General features: G+C 39.3%; 1 protein-coding gene across 1 annotated transcript in view; it reads left to right on the top strand.

The window, feature by feature from the left end:
• The window catches only part of kcnd3 (potassium voltage-gated channel, Shal-related subfamily, member 3), a 91,244-nt gene that overhangs the window by 70,588 nt on the left and 10,582 nt on the right, over positions 1-10,074 (top strand). The window contains exon 3 of the mRNA XM_033969385.2: positions 4,856-5,024. Within this exon, the coding sequence (XP_033825276.1) occupies positions 4,856-5,024 (169 nt within the window). The remainder of the gene's footprint in view (positions 1-4,855; positions 5,025-10,074) is intronic.

The raw sequence follows: 10,074 nt of genomic DNA, 5'->3' as shown, positions 1-10,074 counted from the left end.
TTAATTTCCTGTTATTGAGCTTGGAATCGAACTTAAGAAGTTTTATATTACTGGAAACATGTACCAGACTTTAGAAACATTAGCCAATGCAGTATAAATATTTATCACTCTAAAGCAGGGGTGCTCAGACTTTTTCAGTATGTGAGCTACTTTTAATATGATCATGTCTGAAAGATCTACCACCTAATACAAAAATGTTAAACATATATTTATTTGTAAATGTATTATGAATTCTTACATGTACAGTGCATTTTGATGTACCTTGTACAACGTCATGAGATAATACTGCACAACACAATTGAACTTCTTACATGTTCATAATTACTTGAATGATGATTACTGCTCTGATGACTTGCACTGAATGGAATCAGTGAGGGATGCATAGTTCGGGCAGTAGCTTCTGACAGGAGCCAGGAGTAAAATAGCATTTTTCGTTTGAAAGCGATAACAGAGCTAATCATGTTGATTACGGTTTTGTCTTTTTTTATAGCCATAAAAATCATGTTAAACGAAGTATCAGAATTTACTGCATTTTTTCACACAACTACTTCTATTTTACACATGCATCCGTATTTTTTATTTTATGCATCGAATAAATGACTGGGAAAATCCCCGCAGCACCCGCGCTCTCATTCGTCACCCTCGAGGGACAACAGAGGCAGATTACCGTAATGACGGTAAAATATTTAGATAGGTCCTAATTTACCATCCATCGAAAACCCGTGGATAATACATGTATACTTTATTTGGCTATTTTTCCATGGATGCTATTACTATACCACTTTTGCATTAGCTCTCACATTAAATAACTAGAGCAGAGTTTGGATGTTGGCAGGAGGGTTGGGACTGACAACAGAACATGCTTATCAGATAGACAGACAAACTCAGCACTCCACCACAATCTCTCCACCTTTCTGCTTCTTTTATAACGTGTGTGGGCCCAGTTTTATCTATGTGACATGTATAATGGCCTTGAGATGGTATCAGCACAGACAGGCCAGCTTGACTAAATGGGAGCTGCAAATTGAGTGCGGTATTAGAAGGGAGAAAGACCACTATCAAGCCATCTGAGAAGAGCCCATTACAGAAGACTTGCAGATGAATATGATTAGCTGTTCATTTCTACTAATGGGAACACTGCCTGCATAGGGAGGAGATGAAATGTTTGTAGTGATATGGCTTTTGTACCACTGATGGGATAGTTATTGCCTAATTTGGGTAAAAGGGCCATTATAGTTCACAGAGAAAGGGAGGATGGATGCTGGCTGTAAGTATACTCTTGGTTAGGGTTGTGGACCTCTCTATGTGCGGCAATAGGCTCCATGTACAAAGCACTTCTCACTAAGTACTTTGACATTTTTGTGCCCAAACTAGACAAATGAGTTTGTGAGGTTTTATGGCATTTTTAACCTAATAAACTAAAGAGGTTTTTATGATGGCTCATGTTGTGCCGCCATTTTGTGTTGTGCTATCACCAACAAACTGTTAGTGGGGTTTCATTAGGTAGTAAAAGGACTAGCTCAAGCAAGTCCTTATGCTGATTATTGTTCCGTCATGGGGACTCTCCAGGGGATTGTTTACTACATTATAAAATATGGGTGAGAATAAAACTTTGGTTCCACTTGCTCTATAACTAATGGGAATTTTTAATATGGAAAGTCATTAGGTTTGAGGCACCAAGCTTAAAAGTGCACTTTGTTATTTTATAGGTGGAGAGTCTGCCACCTGCTTGTCTCCATGCCATGGGGATTTTATTGATTTGCCTGGAATGCTCCACACTAAACTTCCACATTAAATTTATCTATCTCCATGGAGACAAGCAGGACAAGTCACAGGTCAGATCTGTGGAGAGGCGGCCCTGCTCACATTAAGAATGCATGTTTTTATAGGTTATAAAAACGCCCCATTAATAAATGCAAGAAAGAGTGATTCAATGCCGTACCTACAGTGCTCATATCCTACGAGCACTGTAGCCCTGACTGGAATCTTTTAGGAGCACAAGCAGAAAATTTAGGGCTGCATTATATAGATTGATATAATTTTTTTTGTAGTCATTATTATAGACTTGATTTGTATGCTTTATATGCTTTATTAATTGCAATGTAACCAACTAGATGTGTTATGCTGACAGATTTATTTTTGAGCTGGAAACAACCACCAGGACATCTGTAAAACAGATCTGGCTTGAAAATAATCATATATTGAGTAAATATAAGTATAAGTATTATTATTCATTTGTAGTTTCACTAATATATAGTCTGTGTGGTGTGTGGCCAAACTAACCCACTACTTGGGCATGACATTGTGATTGGTCCTCTGTCCTCTTATTGTCGCCCTGCACTGAGGAATCTTGGGGTGATTGTGGATTCTATGATCGAACTGGACATGAGCAAGTACATGAGCTCTGTCATAAAGAAAAGCTTCTTTCAGTTAAGGCTCCTTGCTAAAGTAAAGCCCTACCTTCCACAGGCAGATTTTGAAAAAGCAATCCAAGCATTTATAACGTTGCTGGATTATTGTAATTCTTTTTATGTGGGGCTGGATCAGGGCTCCCTGCAGCGCTTACAGAATGTCCAGAATGCTGCAGCTTGTCTGCTTACAAAAACTAAGAGACAAGAGCACATCAGCATTTCATATCAGCTGCGATTCAAAATGTTATTGATTGTGTTTAAAAGTCTGCACTCTATGGGTCCACTGTATTTGAGGGAGTTAGTGGAGCCCCATACTCCACCCCGAGCCCTGATCAGCTCCTGCTGGCTGTGCCTAAAGCCATGCTCAAAACCAGAGGTGACAGAGCCTTTTCTGTGGCAGTGCCCAGACTGTAGAACAGCTTCGCTCTGCCTGTCAGATCCTCTCAGTCTTTAGCACTTCTCCCTGGCATTTAATACTACGTAGACAGGATATCTTGGTCTTTTAGTGTTCATTTCCTATGTATCGTGTTATCTGTATATTTGGGGCAAAATGCAAGGATTTGGTCTCTGTCTGCAGATCTGCACATTGTGAAACATTCCAAATAAAGCAATGGAGACAAGAAGGTAACGGACCCCCCCCCCCCCAAAGTTACGCAGTGTCAGATTATGCGCAGAATTACACTACATTTATTATTCTGTGTTTGCATCATAAAGGAGATGCTGCTGGTTTGTATTTGAGAATTTTATGTTCAGATCTATTGCATTTTATTACCAATCACCTTAGTCTATTGCATACTATTACCAATCCCCTTACAACGTCCTTTTTTCTAAAGCAGTAACACGCGTGCACTTTAAAGCCTAGTTGTGCAAGTGTATCTGGAAATAGATGAAGTATCCAATGTTAATGACGAATGTGTCTGTTTGTGTATAAAGCAGAAACACGATGTTTTGCCTGAAGCAGTCTTAATGTGAGCAGCATGTGCATGACAGCCAGCCATTGCTTATACATGCATGTCTTATGGCTACAACATTATACAGTATTATTCGCTCTGCCCTGGCGCCTCCATAGGGTCTGGGGATGCTGTCAGTGGGCCCAAACATGTCTTCTGTTTATATGAGTGTTGTGTGTGTGTGTGTGTGTGTGTGTGTGTGTGTGTGTGTGTCTGTGTGTCTGTCTGCCTGTCTGTGTGTGGGTGTGCGTGTGTGTATGAGCTGATCTCCAGCTCTGGACTCATGTTTTAGTGAGAAATATCCCAGACAGAAGCAGAGTGTTTCTTTCATTTTCAAGTGTGAGATGCTGTTGAGCTTTGGTAAAGTGAACTCTTCTCTTGTGTCACAGTGCCTCCTGTAAAATGCAGTGAGCTGTCGGTGTGTTAAGAAGCCAATCCTACAGTGGTTTCTCCAGAAAAAACAAGAATGTGTCCATGGATGTGATTGGCTTATGCAGTCATTGATCTGCAGTGTTTGGTACATGTTGTACTTGGAGAGAATGTAACCTGCACAAACACAGACTACATTCAAAGCTCTTGTGCTGTTAGTCTTTCTGAAGTAGGTGGAAAACATTTAAATAACACTATGATATCAATACAAAGTGATGTATTAAATGCGGGGCATGTGTGAGGCAGATTTATGCTTGATTGCAGTTCAAGAGTTATAATACATTTACAAGCTTAAAAACAAACAAATTATTTTTTTATATCTACAAATGAGATGAATGGTCCCTTGTTAATAAAAGTTACTTTGCCAACGCAATTCTTACATTCAGTTTATTATTTATTATATTATTATTCTTTTTCTTTTTTAGACTTGCTGTTAATTCACAGTGTGAAGTCTTTTGAAGACAAAACATAATTGTGCTTTCTTTGTTCTAAGTCTTAGATAAGATTGCATTTGGACTTGCAGATATTTCAGCTGAATTGAGGTAAACGACTTTGGGCAAACGATTCCAGCTTCCACTGTGTTTGTGTTGTTTTCACTAAAGGTTAATGATTAATGCTGCTTCACTTGGTTTGCTGATGTGTTTTGTAGGCTGTTATGAAGTAAAGTATGCATTCAGAGTCTTATTCTAATGAATGTGAAAGAATTCGAAATGCTTCCTACATAACAATATCTATTATACACTTGTTCTCCAAATGTGCACTATGAAAGTTTTCTATGGTCTGCCACCTCCTCACATTCATCTTATTGTTTTGCTGTCTTGTTCCACAGGACAGCTTTAAACATATCTACCTTGGATTTTTTAATCGCTTTTTATCGCTAAAAATACCTTGGTATTGTCACCTGCTTGTCTCCTTGAGATAAGTTTAAAGGCATACTGTGGAACATTCTAGGCAGGTGGCAGACCCTCCAACTGCACCTTTAAATATATGTAATACACAGTTCTGGTTATTTTATTTTATTTTATTTATTTATTTTGCAAAATGTGTCACTCTTTTCTGTTGCAGGTATGGAGACATGGTTCCCAAGACAATCGCGGGGAAGATATTTGGCTCGATTTGCTCTTTGAGTGGGGTGCTGGTAATTGCCCTGCCTGTCCCTGTCATCGTGTCCAATTTTAGCCGTATCTACCACCAAAACCAGAGAGCAGACAAGCGGCGGGCGCAGAAGGTACAGGTGAATAAAGTTTGATTTCTCTTCAATCAATGAGAATGGACCTGCTCCTCTCCACCAGTCTGAGGGGTGCAACTGAACACCTCCCTCCCCCCCGTGGAGCGCAGGTCGTACTATGTAAAACAATACACACTTGCAGTCACTAAAGCCATACAGATATATAATATATATTGTAAGTAATGAGTTACTTCTTACTGAATTTTATTTTTACTTCTACTTATAACATCTCTAACTTGAGTACAACACTGCACATATCCACACATTATTTATTGAGTCTAATTTAATATGTTAAAGGTAAGATTTATTTTCACTATATTTTGTTTGATTGATTGTTGTTTGAATACTTCTATATTACATAATGCTATTACATTATATTAAAAAAAATTATGCTATTTTGTCACACCTCTCTAAAATGATGTAATTTTTGTTTACTCTTACCTAAAATGACCTGGTGTTGTTTTCCTGTCAGCTGTAAAGAAGTATGGAGTCTGCCCACAGAAAGTTAGCTGTTTATGCTTGCAAAGTGCCCATAAATCATTCTGGGTGGACTACAGAAGCTTGTGCCTCTTTCTAGCCTCCCCTATGAGTCAGTGCTGTAAATGTGTTAGCACGAAGAAGATACACAGAGGTGACATCACATCCTTATTAGAACTATATAATATAATGACTACTTTATTTAACAATTCTGACATAAGCTTTGAAAACAAAACTGTTTTCAAAGCACTGAATTTGGCCCTGATTTCATGTCCCAGTCCCATAGTAGCAAGAATAGCCTCCACTATGGCAAGCTGACCTTAATGCTCAAAAAATTCGATGAAATGTTTACTGCTTCTTGTTACACTGTTTAAATGAAAATCTGGGCCCTGCTATAGGAGCACATTGAAATGAAATGGACACAGTTTTAGTGTATCCTTTCTACTGGGCCCATATGACACTATTTTCTGATCTATGTTATAATGTTGTTTCCTCATCACAAACATGCCTGGAGTTGTGTTTTGTTTCATTGACACAGGTATAACACACAAACCTTACATATTTAGGCTGACTTCTTCTCTATAACAGAAAACACTCACTGTTCCACCTTGTGATGTCATGTGGTAATACAAGAAGTGCTGCTCTGCTTTTTAAACTTTAAACTTTAAAGGGCTACTCAAACATGTGTGAATGAAACAAAACGCAACTCCAGGTATGTTTTTGAGGAGGTAACAACATTATAACATGGATAAAAGCATACAAGAGTCAGTTTTGCGCAATATAGGACCTTTAGGTCAAAAATGATTGTTCTTGCAACACCATTGCTGTTCATGGCACTTCAGCAAGCTCCATATGTGCACTACATTTTAGCGTAACTGTTCAATATGGCCTTCATGGTAAGTATAAAAGGCAGCTGTGTACCAAAGAGGCTATAAGTAACCATCATCAGAGTAAAGCAAATGTGCACTTTTATCTATCACTACTTATATATCACTTACTATAATGCACACATCCATATTCATCACATCATCTCCGTTCCTGTTTACTTATTGGTGCTTCTTGACCGGCTGCTCCTAGCTGTATTTTCTCAGACCGCGTCTCTGTCTCTTCGGTGTGATTACTGTCATCCATCTTTGCGCGCGTTCTGGTTAAAGCAAATGTATTTAACGCCCCTCACTCCAGCCGTGGCCCAACCGTTACCCAGCCTTAACTAACCATGACCCTGGCTGTGGAGGAAGACTCTGGAGTGAGGAAGAGAAGAGGAGAGGAACGGTAGGGCTGAGTTTTAGACAGAGCTTGGGAAAAGAGATCAGACAGAATGAGATGTATGCTATTGCGATGCAGTGGTAAAGGGAGATGTGGTGGTGTTGAGAAAAGCTGGAGGAACGCTGGAGGCCATGTGTGTCCTAATGTTGTTCTTTCCTGAAATAGCTGTTCAACAGATGAGGTGCTGGCCCCAAGGAAGGTGTGTCTGTCCATATGCCTGTGTTCAACCCGACATCTTCAAGTTGTGATGCAAATTTAATTGGAAAGAAGAAATATTGACATCGCGTTAATTTATTTCTCAAGTTTTTTCTCATATATGTTAAATTGCTTATTTTCTGAAGCGGCATGGCAAAATAAATAAGAAGAACTATATAGACCATGATGCTTTGCTCCACTTCTCTGCAGCCATTAGCCAATATAATATTAATGTTATTATGCTTTTTCAGGTATGTAGTATTCAACTGTAGTATTCAATGATACATTCACTTAAATTCAAGTTTATTTATGTAGCATTAAAACATCTTCAGCTGATTAATAAAAGTGCTTCATATAAAAGTCAACAAACAAAAAAATATATATATAAATACATATCATTGGTTTACATTTTGTTCATTATAAACCACAAAAACAGCTTAATAATATAAACAGATCAATAGATTTCCTCCTTCAACTGATCCACGTCCTCATTTCACCGTAGCAAGGACCTGGCGCGTATGAACTGCAGTCTGAATCTTATTAAAAGTTTTAATCGCAAGTACAGAGTATTTGCATATTTCAATCAATCTTTACTGTCTGCTATGATTTTTAATGTTCCATTCGTGCCGTTATTTCCCGATCCTGTCTTATCCTTCAGTCTGCTATTACTGACCACTACCTTCACACATAATGGTCTTAATGCCCCATAGCTTTAAAGACATATGACCCTCCAATCCATTAACATCACCATTAAACAAGTGTCACTGCTCAATCTGTCTTAGGCTACAACATCATTTGTTCTGCATTGACTAGCAGCTTATGGGCATATTTCACAGAGAATTCATTGTTCCCTGGATCATTTCTTAGAATAAGGCAGTGAGTAAAATAAAATAGCCGTTGAAGATTGCCTTTCACAGCTGTTAACGAATGATGGGAAACAGGCAGAAGAGGAACCACAGTATTACGCTTGTAGCTCTTTCCATTCTGCTCAATTTTCCATTCATTTTGCTCTCTCCAGTTCTCCACAACCCCATCGACATCCATCTTCATATAGGTCTAATTGTTAGCTGTTCTGGGGCCCCATTACAATTAGCCACCCATCTGGGCGGTGTAGCAGAGATGGACCTGATCGGTCATAGAGCACAAAGGAGAGATGCATGAGCTGAGCCACCAGTTGCAGTGTTCAGTGAAAAGGACCACACAGTAGAAACACAGATCACAACCCCTTGTATCCCTATACTAAAGACTGCACCATTATTCTTCTGTGAACTGGTGGCATTTTTATGTGACGTTATCCATAGAGTTGACCTTGCTATATTCCAGATGACATTGCAACATAGGTCTATAAAGGGTAATACAAATGGGGAAAAGTGGAAATATTGTTTATGTGTAGATTTTGGGTGTGGTAGTGTGAAGTTATTATCCAAAATGGTGATCTTCCATTTTGATTTTTGTCAAATTACATAGAATCAAAACAGGAAACTCCACTGCTGTTGAAATGGTGACATCAGCTTATGCTATTAGGTTAGCACTATAATGGTCTTCTATGGTTAATGTTAGCGTTGGTTTATTTTTTAGGAGTCATCGCTTCCATCCCCAAGAACTACATAGCACTGACCATCCAATAGCTGTTCCAAACCACACCACCAACAGCCATAGTAATTGTTACATGAGTATAATGATTATTTTATTACAGACATTTCTATATTTATATACTAATCCTTTTGCCAGTATAATCTTGGTGAGATTCATTTAGACTCATCCATCCCTTTTCTTCTGCTTATCTGGGGCCAGGACACTGAGGCAGTAGTCTGAACAGGGACTCCCAGACTTCCCTCACCCTAAACACTTCATCAAACTCCTCCAGTAGGAGGAAATGTTCCTAGGCCAGCCACGAGACATAGTCCCTCCAGCGTCTCCTTGGTCTCCCCCGGGGCCTCCTCCCAGTGGGACATGCCCAGAAAACCTCCCCAGGAAGACATTCAGGGGAGGTGTTTAGACTCATGTAGTCAAGAAAGTGTTTATGACTAGTTCAAAATCCCATCTTATTTTTGCTTATTTTACTTTTTTATTAAGCTTAATTATTTCAGCACTGTGACTGTCTGATAATGTCTCCTCACACTATTCAATAGTCACTATACAACCTTATATTACCTTCTACTATGTGGCCTTAAATAAACGCCAGGTTATTTTAACATTCTACTGTACATAGTAGTACTACTGTTGTGTATCAATATACGAAGCAGACCAGATGTTTTTGGACAGTGAGAGGTCGTTCCTCCAAATACGATATTCCTCTTCATCTCCCTCCTCCTGTTACCAAGCTGCAATTTAAGACCAATCACTCTTTTAAGATAAGTCCATTGGATCCACGCCAGCACAAATCTTTTTCACCACCACATGCTGCCAGTGCTGGGGCTCAAACTGGCAGAACCTGAGCCAAAATTATGATTACTCTACTGTGCACTCAAATCTCACAAGCTTTTTGCCCATGCGATCCTTTATAGAAGTAAATCATTCAAACTAAAGTTAAAAAAAATAAAATCATAGCACCTTGTGAGGTACTTTATAGAACTGTGCTGAGCGAAAAAGTGGAGCAATCGTGTTTTGAGACCAGATTAGGTTGCGCCTCAGGCTTGCCTCCCAACCACACGACCATCTGATGAGGAAACTAACACACAAACAGCGCACACAACCTGATACACACTAGATTTTGTTTTCCAGCTGCCACTCTTCCTCCACTCTTGCATTTATACGTGTTGACATTTTTGCCATGAGGAGAGAAACTAAGTCACTTTCTCCAAAGGTATAGTACGCTCACAAATAGACAAGGTTTTAGGGTAGAGAGCTGAGATAAAATGGACTTGTGCTAAATCCATTTGGGAGTTGGTGAAGCCGGGATGCTCAGGACAGCGGCGAGAATTGATTTGGGGAAAGAGCGAGTCTAGAGCTCAAAGACAGCTTAACCTCAAAATAACACAAAATACCTGAGCTAAAGTTGGATTATGTCCTTTTTAGGGACGTGATGGTGTCGCCATTCACAATCGAGCCTCAGTTGCGGCAGTGCAGTCACACCTCTACATCGCTGTTGGAGTTCAAGAGTTCACACACCTTTATT

This window comes from Periophthalmus magnuspinnatus, chromosome 7, assembly GCF_009829125.3.
Source record: "Periophthalmus magnuspinnatus isolate fPerMag1 chromosome 7, fPerMag1.2.pri, whole genome shotgun sequence".
In the NCBI taxonomy this organism is placed as follows: Eukaryota; Metazoa; Chordata; class Actinopteri; order Gobiiformes; family Gobiidae; genus Periophthalmus; species Periophthalmus magnuspinnatus.
The sequence above is the reverse complement of the archived record's forward strand: the minus strand, read 5'-3'. Positions and strand labels throughout refer to the sequence as shown.